The 25,179-nt window shown below is 32.1% G+C and overlaps 2 protein-coding genes across 2 annotated transcripts; one reads left to right on the forward strand and one right to left on the reverse strand.

Annotated features, from left to right (window-relative positions):
- Positions 1-5,937: 5,937 nt before the first annotated feature.
- On the forward strand, positions 5,938-14,549 carry LOC149906305 (glutaminyl-peptide cyclotransferase-like). The gene is made up of 5 exons (XM_090104589.1): positions 5,938-6,220; positions 8,216-8,546; positions 11,539-11,771; positions 12,459-12,684; positions 13,604-14,549. Exons 1-5 carry the CDS (start codon positions 6,128-6,130, stop codon positions 13,753-13,755), a joined length of 1,035 nt encoding a protein of 344 aa, XP_089960715.1. The 5' UTR covers positions 5,938-6,127; the 3' UTR covers positions 13,756-14,549.
- A 1,878-nt stretch (positions 14,550-16,427) lies between these two features.
- Positions 16,428-23,167, reverse strand: LOC149906306 (uncharacterized). The gene is made up of 7 exons (XM_090104512.1): positions 22,995-23,167; positions 22,123-22,427; positions 20,914-21,061; positions 20,368-20,545; positions 19,109-19,296; positions 18,159-18,320; positions 16,428-17,766 (listed from the first exon to the last, which is right to left on the reverse strand). Exons 2-7 carry the CDS (start codon positions 22,425-22,427, stop codon positions 16,969-16,971), a joined length of 1,779 nt encoding a protein of 592 aa, XP_089960638.1. The 5' UTR covers positions 22,995-23,167; the 3' UTR covers positions 16,428-16,968.
- Positions 23,168-25,179: the final 2,012 nt, after the last annotated feature.

Genomic DNA, 25,179 nt, shown 5'->3' on the forward strand with positions numbered 1-25,179 from the left:
TGATATTCATGTATATTTTGGTGCTGGGAATTTAAAATAATTAAGGCATAATTCATATTAACTAAAGATAAACATTCCATTATATATCACATATATTTGAAAGAATGTAAAGGTGCTCGAAACTCGAATAAAATTAGGTTTAAAGAAATGGTACCTATAGTAGCTAAAAGTTTGTATATTTTCTTATCAAACGAGACAAACAATAGGTATTTTCTACAAAAAAAAGTTTCCCAATACAAATATTTAAAAAATAAATAAATAAAAAATTCCAAGGATTTATTTATTCCAGTCTATTAAAGAATTTTTGACGAATTAAAAAAAGGTTAGCTCAGAAATTCCGTTATTCGTTCATTGCTATAGCAATGTGACAAAAAAAATATTTTTACAAATGTTTTTGTTTACCCCATTACTGGTATTTTTATTATTTGCATCGAATACATTTTAAGAGAATCTAAATTTATTTACCAAAATGATATTTCTGTGATATATTATGGCAATATTTAATCACTAGTTACTTAGGTTTTAATATAATTTATATATTGTGGTGACCATATTTTGTGTATGTATTAAGAATTTATGTCATAAATAAATATTTATCTTATTGAATACTTTCTTTTATTTCCTATCCGACATATTTATTTATTTAACACTTTATTGTCCAATAAATCAGGTACATAAAATAACAGTTTACAATAAACAAAAGCACAAAGGGCGGCCTTATCACTATGCAGTGACATACTTAATGGCGAAAATAAAAATGTATTATTGATTAGAATTTATTGAATTATTTTGTATTCAGTCAATCATTCCTACTTTTATTAATAAAATTAGCTTTTGTATTAGATATAAGTATAACTATCTGTGAAAAGAACTATGAGGAACTATTGAGGTTCATTATTTATTTTTTAAGAGTTCTTAGTTTCTTCGTAATAAGTTTAGGAAAATGATTCCAAGTATGGCATCATAATATTTATAAAAGCATGTGTTACGTCTATTCAGCGTAAGATGTGTACAATATAATTATTTTGGGGTACAGCTATTAGATAATACATTAGAAAATATTTATAAATATTGTCGATTGTTTCCTTTCACATGATCTCATATGCATTCATCATTTTCTAGGAACTGATTCATTATGAATTAGTTCTTTCAACAGTCTCGTTTTGGATCTAAATGGAGATGGACGTCTTTATCTTTCTAGTGGGCTTCTGTGCAGTGTCTGGAGAATTTGTCGATGATACGAGTTATATTGAAACATTTATCAATCAAAGGGAGTCTACATTAAGTAGAAAATACCGGCCCATATATCACATTATTGCCCCAGATGGTTGGATAAGCAACCCTGCTGGTTTCACAATTTTCAAGCGACAGTATCATATATTTTATCAATATCATCCCTATAATGGAGCATGGGGTCGTATGAGTTGGGGGCATGCTATAAGTTCGGATCTAATAGAATGGGTGCATTATCCTGCAGCATTGATACCGAAGGATTACTATGATAAACACGGCTGCCTGGCAGGAACAGCTCTTGTGCGAAAGAATTTTCTGACCCTTTTTTATACTGGTCACGTATCTGAGAAAGAAAGTATGCAGACGCAGAATGTTGCTCTCAGTGGCAACGGCTTAATCTTTCAGAAGTATCTATACAACCCTCTTGTCAGGGACTCGCCGAATGGTATGGGAGAAATACGAAACCCAAAGGTATGGAGATTTAGAAATGTATGGTATATGATTGTTGGCACCACCTCAAGACAATGGAATGGCCAGTTAGTACTCTACACGTCTACTGATATGTTTAATTGGAAACATAACGGAACTCTTGTTGAATCTTTCGGAGATATGGGTTACATATGGGAGAATCCTGATTTATTTGAAATAGATGGATACCATGTTCTGATCTTATCTGTGCAAGGGATCGAAGCAGATGGATACAGGTTTAGAAATCTCTATCAAAACGGTTATGTAGTTTGTTTTTTTAATTACCAGCGGGCAAGGTTTGAAGATCTTGAAGTTTCTACAGCTACCTTCTACGAGTTGGACTATGGACATGACTTTTATGGTGCAAAAACTTTGCGCGCTCCAGACGATAGAATATTAATGGTGGCCTGGCTCGGTATGTGGGAGAGTAATTTTGTCGAGTCTACTGAGGGATGGGCGAGCATGTTAACTATTATTAGGGAAGTTAATATGAATAAAGATGGGCGTCTTTTGTTATCACCGATACGAGAAATGGTTGAGCTTAGATCCGAAGTATTAGAAAATGCCTTTTACAGTCCTGGTGAGGTATTTGACGCAGAAGCAAGGTCGTTTGAGTTAATCGCTGACTCGCGTTCCGTTGATGCTGATGTTGGGATTATTTTTGAGTGGAAGAACGAGGGCCGCTTCACGATTGGATATTCGGCAGAACATGAATATATAACCGTAGATCGTGGCGGGGTAGATGGCGTACGTCGTGCGTATTGGTCTCCCAAAGATTTCATACATTTGAGAATTTTCGTCGATGCTAGTTCTGTAGAAGTCTTCTGTGGAGATGGGGAGGTGGTGTTTTCTAGTCGAATATATCCTAAATCTATGAGTATTAGAATAGCGGGTGAGGCTCAACTCCATATAGTGCAATACAGGATTCGACGGAGCGTTGGTTTTGACGCAAAAGTGGCACAACGCTTTAAACAAGATATTTTGCACAGGTACTAAGTTGTTGTTGTTAGGTACTTTAGGTATTAAATTGACGTATTTATTATAATAGGAAGGTATTATTATAAATTTCTAACGTGATTTAATGTGAAAATAATAAACTAATGTAAGTAAGTAAGAACCTAGTCTAGTTGTTTTCTGTATAGGTACCTATAGGTACCTAATGTAAATTATTCTGTAGGTTTATTGTAAAGAATAGAGTATAAACAGGAGAATTAAATAAAAACACAATGTACCTAGTTACTCATGTATTAAATAAACTATATTTAATTTTAGATATAGACGTAACTCATTTCTCTCTCAATGTATTTCCCGCGTGGTTTTACACGTGCGACCTCTCAGATTTTTTTTTGTAATAACCATATAACGAAATCTACGAATAAACTAATTCGTAGTACAAACTATCTGAATAATTATTAGAACAGATAAAAAATTCATTAACTTGGGACAACACCTACCGTAGACACCTATCGTACCATGACCGCCTCCCTCAGTGAGGCAGTCTTGGAAACCTGTGATAATAGTTCCTTTCCTTTCTAGTAGAAAATGAAAAGGAAAAATGAAAATGAAAAATATATAATTATTTCATTCACACAATTTTCAAATGCAGAAAGTGGATGAGTCCTAGTAAGTTTACAAAAACCTGTGTCAGGAGGACCCGCTCTTCCTTAACTAAAGTTTACAAATATAATACGTGTGCAGATGTATGTGTATAAGTGAATGAATGAGTGTGTGTGTGTGTAGTTGTACTATTTTCTTTTGTTAAATTAAGAGCCACGGTAATTATGTTAAACTAAAGCTCGTATAATTATTTATACTATGGCTTTAGAAAGTAAAAGTAGAATCTGTTTATTGTTAGTTACAATTTTTTTGCAAAGATTTATAAATATATAATATCATCTTTTCTATTAATTACAAAATATTACAACGAAATTAGAATGGAAATCCCGTTTTAATAATTATAAGTTTTGTTATAAACAAAACGAGTCGATACCCTCTTCTAAGAAAGTTGGGAATCCCTCTGGGGTAATAAGGAAAATAATTTGGAAAATCCAAAAGTGCACGCCTCATAATTTTTTTTTAATAAATATTTATTAATAATTATTTTTGTTTATTTAATAACAATTAAACCACATCGAATCAGACCCTGAAAAATGAAAGGGTTCTATTCCTGAGCATACTCAAGCGTAAGAGAAAAAGCTATCGTGTTAACAAGAAAAAGGATCCGCACATACAGACACACGGACGTCCAAGACAGAACTTTTTTAAACTGTTTTTTAACTAGTTTAAATAACAAAAATGACATCAAAAATATCATGAACGTTAAAAATAGTGTTTTTTCTTAATATGTGTGTGTATGTATTATCTTACAAGTGCAATGTATGATACATAAAGACATTTTAAGTTTGAAAAATCAGATGTTTTGCGCGAAGTGACAGTAGTACCCACCTCAACGCTTCGCATAAGAGGCGTGCAATAATGTGCGTAAAAGTTATTCAGGTAGGTAAATACTGATATTTTAAGCTATTGCATAGCTTCTATCGCGGGCCTTTGGCGTGGGGACCGTATCCAGAAATTCCGTAACGAAAAAACCTCACGCACCCCACTCCGACGGGCACGGAGGTGTGGCTTGTAGGCATAGCATGCAATAGCTTTACCGCGGCAGTCCCCGAGTGCCACACGTCTTTTTTATATTAAAATTTATTTAAGCAATATCATGGACGAATATAAAATATGTCTAAGATGGCAATATGGAAAGACCACATATAGTTACCTATTCAATGGAAGAAAACGTGTGCCTAGGTAGCCTTTTTTAAATAAGTACAAGGTTAATATTTTTTAAATAATCGATTTTTTTTATTATAAAATAATAGTAGTAATTATCTACCAAACTGTCTGTCTGTTACTCAATCACGCCTTAACTACTGAACCAATTTGCATGAAATTTGGTATAGAGATATTTTGATACCCGAGAAAGGACATAGGCTACTTTTTACCCCGGGACATAGGATAGGTTTTATCCCGAAAATCCCACGGGAACGGGAACTATGCGGGTTTTTCTCTGAATGCGCGGGCGAAGCCGCGGGTGGACAGCTAGTAAACAATAAATTAATTTTATGTTATGCCGTCACCGACACTTAAATATTTGTATAGACCATGAAATCTAATCAGCTCGAAAATTAAACCTAGCCTACATTTTCATATTTCTAAAAATAGGCTCGACTGACGGCTTCATACGCATCCCACAGGCTTTTCTCATTTCTTAAAAGTAACGGACACTTATTAGGCGCCCACGGGAAAGTTTTGCGTAAACAAGATGCGGGAATATTAGATATACTTTACTTTTTTATTTTATGTGTACTGTAACTTATTAACTAAATATGTGAAAAAGAATTTCGACCTTATTTATAGTACGCATAAAGTTTATAGCTGTACAAACCCTATTAACATTTCATGACGTTAGTAACCTGGTAACGTACGCGTTGTGACGTCATTTTCCTTCATCATAGATAACGCAAGATGAAGACTGGGTAAATTTCTTTCGATTCTTAAAGGGGTGCAGATGTATTTAATTATTTCGTTTGGAATGAATAGTGATGTAATTACTTTTGATGTGGAACTTCTTTAGACGAGTTAAGAGTAAAATTTCAAGGTCACGTAATGTACTAAGGCGACGATTTTGGTATCTTTGAATCTTGAAATTTACACTTCTAACTCGTATGCTCGGCACACACGCTCTTTTTTTTATTTCTCTTGAAGATGAGAAAAGATATACGTCGATACACCAAAAAATATTAGAGGTTATATTTTCATATACAGCATACTTTTATTTAACTTTCACATATTTATACTAAATTCATCGCTTAGTTAGAATATTGCTTAGGGAGTATAGAAATATTTGATTTGATTTATATTGAATAGCCTAACAGTTCTGTTAAATGTTTATTCTTTGAAAATAAGTGTTGCTGTATTTGAAGATTTACCCTCATTTGTGCATATTATATAAATGAATTTAATTTCGTTAAATGATTAATTCATGTATAAGATACCATCGATATTATCTATAAACACAAGTGTTCAATCGATATTATTTATAAATTTTCATTTTTTTATATTTCGATTCAAATGTTGATCTCTCAGAAAAGTTATTTTGGTGTGAAGTTTTTGGTAAAAAGTTGTTACTCACGTGGCTACACTCAAGTTCGCATATAAGTTTACGGGCTGTCATTTGTCAGTGTCAAAACAAAGTATTGAATGGGTAGGGCTGTCGGGTTGGGGGTCGAATGTGAAACGAGAAAACTTTCGAAGGTTAAAACTACTTTTATCGGAATAGTGGGAGAAATCAGAAACTTGTATTTGAAGAAGTAAAGAAGACGTGCGTTTCGCAACATATGTTTCGTGAAAAATAGTAATTTGTGCAGTGTTTAAAATGGCAAAAGCGATTGCAGTTTTCGTGCTAACGGTATTTTGTGTTGTATTCGTAAACACTGATGCACCTGCTTTAAAATTTTATCAAGAAAAGGTAAGAAATTGTTTTACAAATACACTATTTTAGAATAACGCATTTTGTAATTTAGGATGAACAGATAACATACAAACAAACATTAATTATATTCGTTGATAATGGACTTCTCTTATCATTTGTAAGGATGATGGGTCAAAACTTCAAAAGTTTACAAAGTAAAAATTTGTACATATAAACAATCATGATATGGTGTACAGAGTTATTAACCTAATTTAAGAAACATCTGTTCACAATACCAACAATAATATCAATTATTTAGCGTGCCGTTGAGAATATGATCTTTTAAAACTATTCTTATGCATGTAAATTTAATGAACCAATTTTTATTATTTCAATCTTTTCCTACTCTGACTGAAAGTATAGCTAAAGTTTTTAAATAGAAGTTGTTTATAATCAGTCTAGACATTGTTGTTACTTCTAAATAAATAGCTTTCATACCAAAGATTTGATATCAAAAGCATAATATTTATAGAGTGAATTGACTTCTAGGGGCTACAATTGGCACACAGCAGTTTATCAGTGTCCATAAATTTGAATTAAATTTATCTCAATATCTTAGGATTATTTTGATGAACTCCTTGTTATCTTGCATAAGTTGCATGTTAGACATTTATGTATTTAATTTATTTAAAAATATTATTAATCTTATCATGCTTGTATTATAAAGGTGAAGGTTTAATTGCAAAAATAATAAACTCTTGCATGCAAAAATAATTCAACAGATATTATTATTTTGTGAAATTGTGTATGCTGATAGATTCATTATATTCTGGAATACATGAGTCTATTGGTGCATTATAATATCTGGTAATCACACACCGGTCTTAGTAAATAATTAAAATTGTCTAGATGAAATCGCTGCAAAGCGATAAGACCGCAAAATGTTCAAATGTATTCTTAGGTTAAGTTTTATTTTATGATTCTCGGAGCAATAAATAATAAATAAATAAAATTCTCCAATTTTTTATAGACTGGGTATTTGTCTCTTTCCCGCCAATATCACTTAACGGATTATGATGATGATGATTATGTCTGAAAAATATAATATTTATAATATATATAAAATATTTATGATAAGAAAAACACATAAGTTATAGAAAAAGTTGCTATTCTCTTGGTTCAAGTGAAACCAGCACAGCTACTTGCTCACATTTTTAGGTACTTTATTTCATTTCCATATTTCTGATAAAGTATTCATATTTTGTATAGAATTAATATTGTAAAGGTTCTCTTTACAATGTACTAAGGCTAATAATAATCAAGCCTTAGAAAATATAACCTATAGAATACATTCACTTGCACAAGGATGTTGCCTTGGAGTATTGTCAATTCGTAGCGACTGTATAAACTGCATCATGTATAAATTATAATGAATGTTAGAAAAAATGGTGTGTTAATACCATATTGCTCCGTCACTTCCGAATTTTTTCATCTCTTTTCAGAGTGAATCATTGATAGTTGTTAATCTATATGATTATCGTGCATAATCTTAAAATCCTTTCTAATAAATAATGATTCACGTTACAACGCACCGGGGACGGGCCGTACGGAAGCTGGGAAACAAATGATACAATACCCATCGAAATTTAAACGCTGAGCCCGGCCGGCGGGGTTTTGTCCGTGCACGGCTGAGCCACGGTTGGGCATATAAATCACTTCAATACAAAAAGTATACAATAATATTTGATTGTGCCCTGGCCGCGGTACGGACGGGGCACGACCCTGTCCCGACACGATGTAACGTAAATATTCAAACAAAAATGCGAAATACGACTGTTGGTTTTTCCCGCCTGTAACTATAGTTTTAAATTGGATTTAATGAAATGAGTCTCTTTCGAAATTTTTTATACATTCGTGTTCGCTATTTGCTTCTTGACTCGACGATATCTTTGCCTCGCTATTTGCATGAATGTGTCAATACACCATAACGGTTCTTTTCTCTTATCCTGAAGAATGATTTTTTTAAACTATTAATTGTTAACTTTGTTCTAGAACTACCACGAAGCGCAAGATTTAACAGATGGAGATATAAAAAACTTAGCAAAACTGTCAGACCGAGTACATTTCAGACAAGTGCTCGATGAGATCTTGATACCGCGTGTGGTTGGTACTCCCAACCATGAGAAGGTCGGTAATTACATTGTCAACGAGATGAAGGATCTCGGATGGGACGTCACAGAGGATGTGTTCCCGGATAAAACGCCGGTATTTGGCACTCTGAACTTCAGGAACATTATCGCTAGGTTGAACCCGAACGCTGATAGGTATTTGGTACTAGCGTGCCATTTTGACAGCAAATATACGAGGGAGCATGTATTTATTGGTGAGTAGAAATTAGAATTATGATCGTTACTTTCTTACTCTCTTACTGTAATGTTGCAAATGCGGAAATGTAACTTTCTTCACGTCGCAACAGTCCAACAGAGCGGCTTTATAGTTTAATTTATGTCTGGAAAAAGTTAGGATACTAGAAAATGATGTACACTCGATATTAATAATACCAATCCTAATACAAAAATCGCAACAAAATTGATCTAGCCAGATATTTTCTGAGCAAAGCTTGTCAATTATCTACGGATTATTACTAGATAATAGAAGATGTACAATGTACATTGATAATTTCGGGCAATGGGCCACTTATTACTGCGATGAAAGAATACATTTCCATGGGAATTTAACCGAACTTTATCAAAGCCGCTAACTGTTCGCATGCTAGCTTCAAAATTAAAAAGTACAATACTGAATTGGATGTGTGATGTTATCGATTTGTTACAATGTAAACAGTATTCATTTCTCATCTTACATTCGAGATTAAATCGATCGCTCTTTAAATTTCATTATTCATTGATTACGCAGATGTACGCACGTTTCTTAGTAATTGAGAAATGATCAACGTTTGAAAAAACGTTTAGAGATAGAATGCTCATAACTTATTTAAATTTAAAATGCTAGTTGGAAAAAATATAAATTAATTTTTGATTAAATTTATCCTCATTAAGTAAATTATGTTCTACTAAGTATATAGCTTTGAGATTTGTTAAAAATTTTTCGTCATAATTATGAAAACATTATAATGTCTTCTCTATGTTTTTAAGAACTGCTTGATAACAGATAAACTTCATTCAAACCAAACACTAAAATAAGTGACGCTAGCTGATTTTGCAGGGAAAGTCCCATTTCTCTATACATAGTCGGAAGTCTGAACAAACAAACACATAAGCGTGATGATTAATTTATAATTTAGTACAAACAGATTCCTTATTATTTTATGTGGATACGATTATACGACTTATCGATGTGACATTTCCTTATAAGGTTAAGATGAATATTGATGAGTGGATGAAATATAAATTAAGTTGTTTTTGAAGTGAAAACTTCTTTAGCGGCGTTGGGTATAAAATCTTAAACTCGCGTCAGGACACGTGGCCTGATCGAAAAAGCGTAAGGGCGTATTCAGAAAGAAAGCTTGAAACTTATAAGCGCTTATCGGCGCTTGTCATGTTCATATATTTTCCTGCGCGGGTTACCAGCACTGACAGGAAAATATATGAACATGACAAGCGCCGATAAGCGCTTATAAGTTTCAAGCTTTCTTTCTGAATACGCCCTTAGACGGATTTTTTTAGCCCTTATATTCCATGCGTAAGACGGATACCATTCCAAAATATCAAACATGCTGATCGTTAATAATCAAGTTTTCACTTCTGTCGGCACTCCCGGAGTGCAACCCGTCTTTTTTTATTTTTTTTGTTGATATTATGTTGTAATTCCATACTTAAATCACAGTTCATTCTTAATGCAATTGCACATAAAATAAACCAATTTTATAAATTCTATGTATAAGTACAGTAAACTATTGGACGAAAAGTATAACAACTTTAGAAAAAAGGTCACAATTTCAATTTTGTAGAAGCACGTAGAATTTATTAAATTAGTTAGCTGAGTTTACTATGCTTCGGGCATTGTTAACCTTTAACCTATAAAAGTGAAATAAATAGCTACATGTCGCTTGGGCCGTAGGCGGTAGCTTATTGTAAGTCACCTTTGACCTCGTTGTTTTGCTCTTTTTTATATGACAGCGCAGTCTCTTCGCTTGCTGATTATGGATAAAAAAGTGTCATTAACAGGACACATAATATCGAGTTTGTTAATTCTCGTGTCTTCATTTAATTAACTGGGTAGGTTATAAATTAGATATTTTAATTGGAGATTTATTTATATAATTTTGCTGAGATCAAAAGTGCTGTGATATGACTTAAGTACGTAATTAATATTTTCTTGAACTATCTTATTTATAAAGTTTAACAATAATAATATAGTCTTATAACAGAAAATCTTTAGAAAAGCAGCGTAGTACATTATTTTTTAGTTTTCGCGTAGCTCATGCCTTAGACCACGCAACTCTCACTACTTTTATGAGGTCTTTATTGACATACCGATTGTTATTTGCTCTGCGTGAATTCATTCGTAACAAGAAAACGTTATTTATTCGAATGATTCGATTGAGCGATACATTCTGATTAAGTAGAGCGATCACAATGTATCCACTTATACCTATTTGTTTTTGCTAATATTGTAAGAGAAACGAGTTGTTCGTTTGTATGGACATCCTAAGCTTAGGATTACCTACATAACTAATTTTGCACACACCAATCAAAATAAGGAAAATAAATGACGGTTTCGGAGTCAGTGGTAAATATAGAATTAAAACAAGAATATAAATGGAATAGGATTTTTTTTTCATTTACATTCTATAGCTTAAGTCCAAGGAAATATGACCTTGTTATCAGTATCCGTATTCCGTTGTTAAAATAGGCACCTACCGACATGTCTATAAGTATTTATTTAATAACTCAGGCCCCGGAATCACAGACACAATAGAAAATCTATTGTGTCGTGGTCCGTGGACCGATCGGGCCGTTCGGGGCTCAATGGGTCAGTCAGCCTAGATTGAATATATATACTCTAACGCGACAGATGCAATGCTAGAGCAGATCGAAAAGATTTTCACTTTGCAATTTGCATAGTGATACTCAAAGTACTATAATTCAAATAATGTAAACATAAACACGATATCCACTACACTCGAAGTATGATAATAATATTTAAATTTATGCTATGCATATTTGATGCCCCTATTGTTATAAAAATTAGGTAAACATCCATTTGGCATCTACTTATAGAGTTTAAAAAATTGTATTCTTTTCAAAACTCAAATCTTTACACTATAATATAACGTACACTAATTTAGTCATAGATAATTTAAGAACACAAAAGCATAAAGCATGCCACTCACGAACGACCTTGGTCAACAGGCGCGACGGACTCCGCGGTTCCTTGTGCCATGATGATAAACCTCGCCAAGGTCATGTCCACATTACTAGACCCCTTGAAAACGAGCTCGCCAAGCTTGATGTTCATATTCTTTGATGGAGAAGAGGCCTTCCGTCACTGGGGACCGAAGGACTCCATTTATGGCGCAAGACATTTGGCCAGCACGTGGAATGACATGCATTACAAAGATGGCGCGAATCACTTGCAGAGAATGGTATGTTGGTTTGAACACGTACTATTTTTTTCTTATGGTATCTATGCGTGTTGATGGTGATATTTGTTGGAAATTATCTGTTGATGTAATACTAGAATGCCTATGTTATATAGATTTAGTGCGTAATGTTTTATTAAGTTTGATTTAGACAAGGAAGTTAATTCTATTATTGATTTATATCTCTATTGTATTACTTAATTTTATTTTAAAATATACAAACGTTGTTATTTATGTACAGACTTCCGCAATAGTTTTAACATATTTTTATGGTAATTACTAATTAAAATAGATGAAATCGATCACGATGCACGCTAAAATTGTCAAAATTGTAAATATAATAATATGTAATAAATTTTTCTTTAGAGTATTCCATGTCGAACTTAAATTTGAACATTTTAAATATGGATTACTTACCTACGTTGGAAATACTTATTATAATTCGAGTTCATAATGTTTTATCCCTCATAAAATATGACCACAAAAAATCTTATTGAAGTGAAAACTTCTTTAGCGGCGTTGAGCACTTTTTCTGTAATGGGTATAAAATCTTAAACTCGCGTCAGGACACGTGACCTGATCGAAAAACCGTAAGACGGATGGATATCAAACATGCTCAACGTTAATAATCAAGTTTTCACTTCTGCCGGCACTTCCGGAGTGCAACCCGTCTTTTTTTTAAATTTCCAGGACGTCCTTGTACTCCTAGACCTCCTCGGTACCCCAGACCCGGCATTCTACAGCTACTTCAAAACGACAGAGCGTTGGTACGTCCGCCTCGCAAGCGCTGAGCAGCGGCTGAGCGAATTGAAACAGCTGACTGGGTACTCGCAGGGCAAGCCGGAACAGACGTACTTCAAACTGGCCAGCTCTGGCGCGTTTATAGAGGACGATCATGTACCGTTTATGAGGAGGGGTGAGTTATATTTATTTATTTATTTTATTTAAAAAACATCACATGTCATTACAGGACAATGCCCAATGCGACAGAGATACACTTTACTATACAATATAACTTAAATACTGAATTGAAAATATTCATACACAAATCAACATAGAAATAGAATATATGTTTGCAATCTTCTTATTGTTATAATAAACGCAGGTCTACCATGAGGTTTCAGAAGAATATGTTTGAAGTGAAACGTCTTTATGCGCGTTAAGAGTAAAATTTCAAGGTCGCGTCATTGCAATACCGTCACGTCATGGAGTAAGGCGACGATTTTTCGGTTAATTAGTTGCTTATACAAATAAGCTTGTGCTATATATACCTAAATACATAAAAATCTATACGTTAACGTTAGTGGGAAACTATATCAAATGCATCGTGACAAATGTTCATCTTATCACGACACAGTCATTTGTAGCTGATGCAATGTGTAATATTTATCGACTTTACGTTATCAGCGCAGAAAATTTGAGAATTCGCTATCAAAAGCATTAAGAGAAAAAACAGATTTTATGTAAAGTTTTTGAAGCGTTAAATAACGGTTTTCAGTGTAACGGTTATTTTACACATGAAATGAAATAATAAATAATAGTTTAAAAAAACTAAAAAACACGCTTTATCAAATTAGTGTATTGTCATCGGTCCTCAATAAATCTACAAAGTTTGAACGAAATCTGGCCGTTTAAAGTGGGTCAAAATCGCGCCCAAAGAAGTCGGTTACAAACAAACATACAGGTGAAGCTAATAAAAAGCTTGTAAAAAATTAGTTTAAACTTATTATAAAATGCATTAAAAAATGTAAATTGTCTCTAGACTAACAAAAACATTCGCCATCTCTTAGTTTTTCTTCTGCATTATGTTATAATTACATTTTTTAACTTTTCAGATGTAGACATCCTGCATATAATTCCAAATCCGTTCCCGAGCGTATGGCACACGGCCGATGACAACATCAACGCGCTAGACTTCAACACCATAGATAATTTAAACAAAATCTTCCGAGTATTCGTCGCTGAATATCTCCATGTGAGCCCCTAGCGACGGTGGCGTTTCTTGTTATATTACCCTGTGGACTTTGATTACTCTGTGGACTATGATTACTCTGTATGATGTTATCTGTGGGCTGTGCAATTTGGCGCGAAACGGCTGTCAATTTGACGTGAATTTGAATTTTGAAATCAAAACATTATTTGTTTCAAAGTGTAATTGAGATTAATTATATCATTGTTGAATTTTATGTATACCACTTATAAACACAAATAAACTTATGTATTGAATTCAGTTCAATAAAATTTTAAATAATGTACACGACAAAAAATCTTAGGTACGTACGTACTCGTAAGTTTGTTCGTATTTCGTATAAACGTGAGATGTACTTACATATTTTTGTGATATAAATGAAAAAAAAGCTATAGACATATACCTAAACACACAACAAATTATCAGCAGTATGTACTTACTTTATTTACTCAGGTTCCCTTATTTAAATAAAATCCATACATACATAAGTACATAATTTTTGGTAAATTACTTAAAATCACAGTTATTATGAAATTATCCTCTACTTACATTAGTGTATACAAAATTTAAATTGTTGCAGCAATGATGAAAAGCGAAAGTATTGTTAAACATTCCGCTATAGCTACATTCCTATAATAATTGTACATAATATAATTTTCTATTGTACATTAAAGTGTGTGTGAAATACGTTATGCGGTTATTATAATGCGTAAATTGAAAGGCCTTGGTGTTGATATGCTTTATTTATTTTTATAGCTTTCGTCTATTTAGTGTCGCAACTAAAAATACCTAACTGAAAATCTAAAAGAAATATCTACATCAATTTAAAGGCCTAATGAATATTACTATTTTAATAAAATATATATAAGTACCTAAGCCTTCTATTCTAAGGTATGCGAAGCAAAGGGGTAAATTGAAATTTTAATTGTATATAAATTAATAAATACGTAAATTTTATAAAGATTATCAAACAAAATGTTACAAGCTATATGTTTTGACGTAGAAATTGTATTTTCATTAAAACTATATACAAACATGATTTGTTTTCATGTTATCGCCCACGCTTTACGTGCGAGTAGAATGTAGAAAATAATGTTATCTAACTACATATTTTCGTAAAATTATTTATAAACAATCGTGTTAAGAAAAAGTACGTTAACGCTTTAAATGGAGATTGCCTTTAATTATTTAGTAGTGAATAAGAAAAAACATTTCTTGCTCTCGTATAGTTATATTAAAAAAATTAATAAGTAAATGATATTTTTAGATATAAAATTCCCAACTACATATAAGGGTGCACTCATACACATCAGTCACCGTCACGGCACGTCACCGGACAGGATTAAAAAAAAATATGTATCAATAGTTCTAGTATGACTCTGTTCCCACACGACAGTCGCCGGCACGAAATCTATCAGTGACGTCACCGGTCAGGCACGTCAAATAATCTTTCCATACATGTATCATACTTTTATCCCCACTCACCCGGTGCCGTCACGTCTCAGTTCAGTCAGCGTCGTGCTACCGTCAATAATTGCTACATGTTCTCTAGCGTGACACACGTCTAATCACTGACTAGCCTGATGTATGTGTTCAATGATTCAGTCAAACCGGCGACGTGACTGACGGACAACATGACGGTGACTGGTGTTTGTGGATACGTACACAAACCGTCACCGATCAGTCATCGGTGACTTGACGGTGACTGATGTGTGTGAGTGCACCCTTATTCTGTTGTTCACTTTTGACATTGTTTTTGAGTTCCTACAAACGGTTGTGTTTTTTAAAATTGTATAATGTGCGGAAATTAAAACGAGCTCAAAACGTTTTACAAAGCTCCTACAAAAATATATTTTTTATTAAATTTTGTGTACTTAACTAACAATACTTTTGTTTGTATAGGTTCCTTCTTTAGTTTTAAGTAGGAACACTGAACAATTGGTAATTTATATAACGTACATGAATGTATCTCTTATTAGTGTTAAAAATCAAATAAAAAAATATTATATCGTTATTAAAAATACAATATTGAAAATGAATGTGTTTCTTTTACCTAACCCCGCACGCTCATGTAAAAAATAATATTGCATACTATTCCGTCCAGCAAGCATATTATCTAGATACTAATTCTAGATAGCTTATGTGGTATTCTGTAACGGTGCATTTGCATCAAACGAGCGAATTCTCAATCTAACCTCATTATGTCCATTATAGGCGTAGAATGAGCGTAGAGCATTCTTTCGTTGTTATGTGCGTTCGAAAAGATTCTATGCAATGTTCTAATATTGAACAACACTGAATACGAGTTTTTCGTTTACACTAAGGCCATGCGCAGACGACAGACTATCCGTGACGAACTCCGTGATGCAGACTTTTTGTGCGCCGCAGACTCGATCGCACAAAAAGTGTGCCGTCTGCGCAGGGCCTAAAAGAGAATGAAGAATGCTTTTGCTCGAGCGCTATGTTCGTTTGACGTAAATGACGATACGCCACTGAAAAGTATCAACAAAAATCTATTGAGTGGTTTTCGATGGTCGTGGGTTAAGATTCGTGGCGCATGCTCACGCGCTCTGTGGATTTTGCACACATGCGCGCATATATTCATTAATACTAAGTTACCAGGTCCTTGCCAACACACAAAAAATATACGAAATAAGGAAAATTAATCTCAAGTAAATAAAACAATTCCATGTATTTCATAGTTTATTCAACAATACAAAATGTCGTATTTCAAATACAGTTAATATTTTAAAAAGTGGAAATAAACATAATTTCACTTACAGTTATATTGCATTTGAATAAGACTGAAGTCTGAACATGTTCAGAAAAGAATACGACTTGGGTATTATCAAGTTATTATACACTGGTAACAAAATGCATTGAAAAGATCTTTGTGACAAAAATATTAAAACTAAAATTATGCAAAAAGAAAATTTAAATAAATAATTGAGTTATTTAATTGATTACTAAATAAATAAATAAATAACCGAAACATAATATATTGTGCCTTGGAAATTGACTTAGAGAAAAACATAGATAAAGAGTAGTGCATTCATGCAACATAATGCATTCAATTATGCCTCAATATTAATACTTAAATGACAATAATTTAGTATTTTTATCATAAATATTTTTTGTTTCAAATTTAAACTAACATTTGACACCTTAAGAAACAAAACGAATTTTTTGCTTATTAATTTTAGAAGAAACATTAATAGTATTAACTATTGACTAATTAAATATGCTATCTAGTATCGACCCTTTGAACTTCTTCATAGCTTTCTCTTCCATTTCATTAATCTTACTATCTATATCTGTTTTATGTGAAACATTTGGCTTGATTTTGTTATCTGTGACTTCATTTTCTTTTTTAAAATCCTTAATTAATGAATAATTTGCATTATCATTGTTTTTAATATCTCCATTAGATATTTCCTGGACTTTCATTTCAGAATTAGTAGTTACATTTTCTGCACTATCTGGCTTTAATATATTATCAGATAAATTCTTAATATTGTCTGAAGTTTCATTTAAACTTATAACTGATTTTTTATTGTCATGTATATCTGTATTGTCACTATACTTTAGAACATAATCACTTGTATCATTCGTGTCACTAAGAGATTCTTTTACATTGATTTCTGTATTGAATTTTACATCATTAGGCAAATTATCTTCAATGTTTGAAGCTATATCAATAGTTTTAACTTCATTTTTCGGTTCATCATTTAATACTTTCGTTTCTTTATCCATAATAAAACTATCATTACTATCATATTGCAAATCAGCGAATTTATCATCAAATTCGTCTTGATCCTTTGCTACAGGATTCTTATCATTTATAAATGTTTCTATATCCATTTTTGCATCATCATTTGTACCATTATTTTTATTATGATTAGAATTACCAGGTTGATTGACGTTAATGTCTTTAGGGACGACCTTTGATCGTTTTATCTTTTTCCCAGTTGCGTCTTTATTCTTCTTAGATTTTTTCGGTTGTATACAATAATCTTCATCATCGTTAATCTAAACAATGTGAACAAACATAGTAATATTAAATTAACATGATTATAAATACAGTGTTATTCAGAAGGTTATCTTTACTTAATATTATAAAGCTGAAGAGTTTGTGTGTCTGTTTCAACGCGCTAATCTCAGGAACTACTGGTCCGATTCGAAAAATTCTTTCGGTGTTGGATAGCCCATTTATCGAGGAAGGCTATAGGCTATATATATCATCACGCTAAGACCAACAGCAGCGGATCAATGCGAGTAAAACCGCGGAGCACAGCTAGTTTATTATAAAAGATTTCCGCTTAAATTATAAAAAAATATGATAGCATAATATGCCCAATAGTTCCTATATTTTTTATTATTTTGGATTCAATTTAAAGTAGTTAATAAAATTTATGTCATACCTGTTGATCAGGCATAGATATTCTAGATCTTCTCAACACAATATTTTCCAACAGAGCATCCAGTAATATTTGTTTCTTGAAGTCACCTTTATCATGGTCAAAATTTATCTTCTCTTTAGGATTAATCCACTTGTAGATTGAGGATAGGAAAGGGAGGTCTTTCTGCAATACAAAAATAAAGATAAGTAAGTATTCATGCTTGTTATTTCTATTTATTTGTATCCTCAAGTAGACTGTATGTGACCGAATGTGTATTTTTTTAAAGAACTTAAATTTTTAGTGGAAACTATGCTGATATGTGTATGGTTTGTTATCTCTTATTTATAAGATATATTGTTTTGTTTGTTTCCCAAAGATAAATAAAATAAAATAGGTTTGCGGCATGGCAAACATGGTCAAAGTAAATTCGCATGGCAATGAGATGTTTAGCCATATTACTCTATCGCGTCACAAGAAACACAAACAAACATACATTTCGCATTCACAAAAGTAAGAGTTAGTATAGCTTATTTTTTTAAAGTGAGACTTCTTTAGGCGGGATGAGAGTAAAATTTTAAGGTCGCATCATGGCAATACCGTCACGTCATTTAGCAAGGCGAGGATTTTACTATCTAATCTTGCCGAAGAAGTTTCACTTCTCACACGTGCGCTCGGCACACACGCTCTTTTTATCATCATTTTATTTTTATAACGGTTATAGGGTTTTCCTACTCTTCTTCTGTGTATGATTTATCAGTAATTAAATTCTAAAGTATTAGGTAAAAATGAATGGCTAGAATTAGCTGATTACTAAAAAATACTGTTCAATTAGAAATAAAAATATATAGCAATGCAAAAAGCATAAAAAAATAAAATTAAACAAACCATAGTAGCAAAAATTAAAATAATTATAAAATTCGCACAAAGACACATATTATAAAGAAAATAAATATCTAGTATCAAATATTTACCATCACATCAGTGGAAGTGGCCCAAATATAAAAATCAACACTAGAAAATTGCGGTAAACCCTCAAAATCGTCATCTTTATGTACGAGTATGCTCCAACTTCGACGAGTGAACGATACCAGGTCTGACATCGATTTTATAAATATTTGCTTCTTTAACAATGCTTTTGTTGGTTCAAATGCAATCTCATCTGAGAAAATAAATATATTTATTAAGACATTTATGTTCTATTGCTCTGAAGTCTGAACAACCTATGTATAAGTAAAATAATAAAAAAACGGCCTTTAAACCTCTTATTCAATATAATATAGCTGTTTATATTTTATCAATAAAAAAAACTGCAACAATACAATATTGTGTGCTAATCTTCTTATATATAAAAATGAATCGCAAAATGTGTTGGTAAGCGCATAACTCGAGAACGGCTGAACCGATTTCGATAATTCTTTTTTTATTATATTCCTTGAAGTACGAGGATGGTTTTTATGTAGAGAAAACGTAAATATGTACCACGGGCGAAGCCGGGGCGGACCGCTAGTACAAAATAAAATCAAATACAAGATTATAGTCTATCAAAGTGAGACTAGGTACTAATTTGTTAAATAGAATTCAACAGAACGTCACAATTTTTTGACAGAGTGCAAACTCACTCTCTGCTCACACCCTTATTTAACTGTTATTAAAATCTGCTTACAGTTCTTATAGTGATGGCAAATGAATACTATACGAAAAAAAATAAAATATGTGTAGAAATGAATGACCATTATTATCCTCTATTGCACGCCTCATAAGCGAAGCGTTGAGGTGGGTACTACTGTCACTTCGCGCAAAACATCTGATTTTTCAAACTTAAAATGTCTTTATGTATCATACATTGCACTTGTAAGATAATACATACACACACATATTAAGAAAAAACACTATTTTTAACGTTCATGATATTTTTGATGTCATTTTTGTTATTTAAACTAGTTAAAAAACAGTTTAAAAAAGTTCTGTCTTGGACGTCCGTGTGTCTGTATGTGCGGATCCTTTTTCTTGTTAACACGATAGCGACCGAAATACTTTACTAATCGAGTCTTTTTTTTTCTCTTACGCTTGAGTATGCTCAGGAATAGAACCCTTTCATTTTTCAGGGTCTGATTCGATGTGGTTTAATTTTTATTAAATAAACAAAAATAATAATTAATAAATATTTATTAAAAAAAAATTATGAGGCGTGCACTTTTGGATTTTCCAAATTAATATTTTTCATAATTACCAGGTGAAAATCCACTCCACATTTGGAAGCACTGATGCCAATTCTCAGCATCCTGGGTATCCTTGCAGAGAATCAACACAGGTTGTTGTAACAGCTTCCTTATTGCATACAGGAATAAAACTATAGTTACAGATTTGCCACATTGACGAGGATAGTTCAAAATCACTCCGGGGTTTTTCTAAAATATTGAAAAAGTGATATATAGTTAGGAAATTGATGAAATAATTTTAACTATTGAAAATTAAATGTCTTTGTAGTAAAATGTTTCAGGATTTTCTTTTATTTAGATAAATTGAATGCTCATTTTAATTGCAAACTTTATTGAGAATTTCTTTATAAACCTTAAGTTGTAGGCAGATATTATACATTCAGAATATAAAAAATAGCAAACAGTAAAATAAATCTTTGCTCATTGCCATGAAAAGAAAAAGGTAATTTAAAACTTGTTTTACGCATAATATTATTTTACCTCATCTTTCAAGCCTGTATAATTTATAATAAAATATTTCCTCACATTTAGGTTTAGCTATAAAAATTGGTACTTACTTTCTTAAACTGTTTGAACAGAAACCTCAAGCCGTCTGTCTGATGATCATAGATGTTATTGTGTTCAATAAAAACATCATTTTCTTTTTCCTTCCATAAGTATAGTTTTTCTGGGGGTATCCTTGCATCACCCATTTTAAAATGATACCTGGACATTTGTTGAGTTTAGGAAAAAAAGAATACTATATCTATACTAATATTATAAAGCTGATCTATACTAATATTATAAAGCTGAAGAGTTTGTTTGTTTGAACGCGCTAATCTCGGGAACTACTGGTCCGATTTGAAAAATTGTTTCGTTGTTAGATAGCCCATTTATCGAGGAAGGTTATAGGCTATATATCATCACGCTACGACCAACAGGAGTGGAGCCACGGTGGTGAAACCGCGCGGAGCAGCTCGTTAATTATACTCGAGAAAACAAGTGTAGAATTTTATGTCTAAAACCATCTAAAACTGTTGACAAACTAGTTATTTCCCTAACTTAATTAATTTGCTTTTAAATAAGAGTAAATCAACAGATTTGTATTTGGGTATCACCGCGAAAAATTGTACCGTTACATTCATGACATCATAACAAACATTACATACATGACTGAATGTTACATGACCTTTATAAAGCTTAGTACATACAACAGTCATCTTTTCTTCCTAGCATTAAAAAATTAACGTCGACACGGTGTCTCACTCTCACACGACAGGAAAAAATGGAGATATAGGTAAATTATTTTAATAATGAATTAAAATAAAAACATGAATTAATCCAAAATTGTATTGAAAAAAAATCATAAAAAGGACTATAGAGCACACTTTCTTAAAAAAAATTGTTACTTATAGGCATAATATAACAATAATATAGTATATGGTGAATACTTTACTATATTCCACTTCTACATTTTCATCAAAAAGAACCTAACAGATTGTGAGAAAACTGATATAACGCTTCAAAATAAATGTTAACTGCACAGTCATTATTTTTCATAACATAAGTACTCTTTGGAGTCAAATACCAATTCAACTTTTTTAATAATACAAATTTCAGGTAAAACATCACGATCTATTCGTCTAGGCTCAATAAATTTTAATGTTGTTTTTTATGGTTTTTAAAAACCCTTTTGGTATAATTATAATATTATTATTTTATAATTTAATAACTTCTAACTCCATTTTTTAAATTCTTTCTTCATAAGTTTTTTTTGCTCAGCTCACCTTCTCTGAAACCTTCTTTGTAATCTTTTTCTTTGCAATCTTTCAGCATCATTGGTACCCTCACAAACAGTGGGAATATCATTTTCACAGTTTGGTTCACTATTTATTTTCTTTCTATGGCGGTTTTGACTAGCTCTCCACTGTTTCCTTTTCAGTTCTATTACTACTTTGGAACACTCTTGAATTTTTTTCCGCTTTTTATTCCTTTCTGCATTTTTCGTTTGTAGTTCTTTATATTTCTCGGGATTTTGAACTTGTAACCTCTCTCGATATTTTTTTTGCCTTTCGGCATTCGTCAGCACCATCTGTAATTTGATTTTCTCATTTAATAAAATATTTAAAAACAAAAAATTAAAAAACCCGACTGACACTGCAAATTCATAAAACGCAGTCGGAGGCTACTCGGCTACAAAATATTACTGGCTTCTACCCATTCTATACATCTAATATAGCCTCCCGACTGCGTGTTATGAATTTGCAGTCATTTTTATTAATTATTTTATTTTCTTATTTTTTTGTACAATCAGGTAAAACATATTAAGCTAATGGAAAACTAGAGATAAAGACCAATCCAATGATAACTTACACATTGAAATCCGTCCAGCTGTTTAGGTTTGAAAATATTATCGTCCTTTTTTTCGCGCAATTTTTTAATAGACCTATGTGTTCTAGCCTAACAATATGTCATGAATGTAACGTATCACATTTCGTTACACATCGTTACAATCATGACAAAAAATTCATGCGACATAACCTTAAATTAAAATTACTACTCGATTGTGAATGCTAAAGTACAAAGTAGTCTGATTCTTTAGTTTTATAGTAAACCTACGTAAAGATTTATAATAATAAGACAGAATATATATACTTACCTCGCAATCGAACACTTTAAATACACTTTTTTCGAGCGACAAATCTCACATCAACACAAAACACCATTTCACTCAAAGAAAAAATGGCTGCCTTTGTTTTTTAAATGTCGCCAGCATGCCAATAGTGTTGCCACTCAAGAAAATTAGAGAAGGATTCTGATAATTCTTCTATTAGGGCAGTTAAAGTTATGTAACGTTACGTTACGTGACCGGTGACGTTATACACAAGTTACACACATATAAAAAAGTGGACAGTTTTTAAAATAATAATCAAAAATCGATTAAGGCATTGTAAATGCATTTAAAGATTTGGGTTGAATTTCGGCGCGATTTTAATTTTTATCGATCGATAATGATGCCCCGAATCATACATTAGCGGCTTTTCGTGCGGAAACGTGTAATGAAAGAGAAAACTTTTTTTTAATTTTTGAGATTATGTTCAAAATTGTTGCATTGACTAAACTACAAGAATTTTGTTTGAAACAGATAACAAAAATATGTCTAAATGTACATATTAAAAACCATAGTTCATTCAAAAGCATGTTGAGGGAACAATTGACATGGATTATTGGCGAGCATATGATTGTTTGGGGCAACATGGGTATGTTCATAAAAAAGTTAATCACTCAGATCCAGACAACCCATTTGTTGCCTCTGATGGGTCTCATATTGAGTCCCAGTGACATGTTGTAAAAAGATTTTGCAAAAAATATAACTATAACCACCCAGCAAACTTCGGTGATAATATTATAGAATATGTGGAGACGCTGGGTGGAAAAAAATAAAATGCAATCCATTCATTGCCATTGTAAATTGTATCAAACTTCGATATATTTCTACATTTATAAATACAATCTCAAAAAAAATAAAATAGAAGGGGTTGTTTCCACACGCCCCCACTTTATAGGGAGTCTCTTACCTACCCCCCCTAAATTCGTGCCGCAGTTTTCTAAAGAAATACCAATGATTTTTATGTACATGTTGAATAAGAATCGAATAGTTTAACTTTTTCATAAAAATGCTAGGCAGTCATACCATTTCGTAGGGGTTATCAGTTTTTGTCACAAGGGTGTTAGGTGGACAAATATTTTTTATATGAAAATAAAAGTGGAGCCAGTAAAAAAAATATAAAATAAAATATTTCAAGAGATAGATTGAATTTTATGAAATAATCTAAAAGAACACACGCATACCTTTTATTACATATCTAATAAAACACTTATAGTCAAAAAACGTTGATGCCATAATATGAGAAATAAAATGGGGACATTGAAAAAATAATTCATGTACAATTTTTCGCGGTTATACCCATTTAAATTACGTACCTTTTCACCACGACAGGTTTTGATTCAATCTATTCAGAATAGAAAGAGTCATCAACAGAATATACAGCATTTCCAAATAAAACAACGCCACAAACACGGAAACGCTCGTTTTATGGATAACTACGTCTTCAAACTCCTGCATAATGTGCCTATTCGCGTACACATGATCCCAAAACATTGAAACTAATAATTAAAACTCTTTACACTTAAACCAACCTAATCTTACAAGCATACTCAATATTGTTGCTTTAAGGTTATTTAATCACTCATGTATTGGTTAATACGTTTTTCAATCTCAATATAAAATCTGTAAAAAGTACGGCTTATGATATATAGAAATTGCGCATAAATATTTTTAATTACGAGTAACAAAAATATTGTTCTGTTTTCCTTGATCAACAATCAATAAGTGACATCAGACATGACGTTTGCTATGACAACAGACAAACGTGACACGTGACAGTAGCAGCTGACGTGAAATCTTTTATTTTATTTATATTTTCGTCGCCTTCCTGCCTTTTTGATTCTATTTACTAATTTTGTTAAATTATGGATTTAATTTTTGTTTTTAAAATTGTCACCCAAATTTGCAGTTTGGATTATGAAATCGGTAAACATAATAATTAATGCTACCATTAAATTTAAAAATTTATTCGATGCATGGGAAATAAGGTGTATATTTTCTAGATAAGTATTAACAGTCATTTATCATTTATTTAGTACTTTCTTATTCATTTTATACATAGGCAAGAGAATATGAGAGAAAAATACACTGCCGCCTATAAATTCAAACGTCCCTTTAAGAGACAATAACGCGATATCCTGACTCCATTTCTTTTTACTAACGAAATGGAAAAAAT

This window comes from Colias eurytheme, chromosome 8 (genome assembly GCF_061535395.1).
Source record: "Colias eurytheme isolate Ceu_HAF_F1 chromosome 8, ilColEury1 Martin Lab GWU primary, whole genome shotgun sequence".
In the NCBI taxonomy this organism is placed as follows: Eukaryota; Metazoa; Arthropoda; class Insecta; order Lepidoptera; family Pieridae; genus Colias; species Colias eurytheme.

Coding starts and splice junctions, on each gene's coding strand:
- LOC149906305 (XM_090104589.1), top strand. CDS start 6,128: ATGGCAAAAGCGATTGCAGTTTTCGTGCTAACGGTATTTTGTGTTGTA. Junction 6,221..8,215: donor TAAAATTTTATCAAGAAAAG/GTAAGAAATTGT, acceptor ACTTTGTTCTAG/AACTACCACGAAGCGCAAGA. Junction 8,547..11,538: donor GAGGGAGCATGTATTTATTG/GTGAGTAGAAAT, acceptor CTTGGTCAACAG/GCGCGACGGACTCCGCGGTT.
- LOC149906306 (XM_090104512.1), bottom strand. CDS start 22,427: ATGGTGCTGACGAATGCCGAAAGGCAAAAAAAATATCGAGAGAGGTTA. Junction 19,297..20,367: donor GTGGAGTGGATTTTCACCTG/GTAATTATGAAA, acceptor TTATTTTCTCAG/ATGAGATTGCATTTGAACCA. Junction 18,321..19,108: donor CCACTTCCACTGATGTGATG/GTAAATATTTGA, acceptor TTTGTATTGCAG/AAAGACCTCCCTTTCCTATC.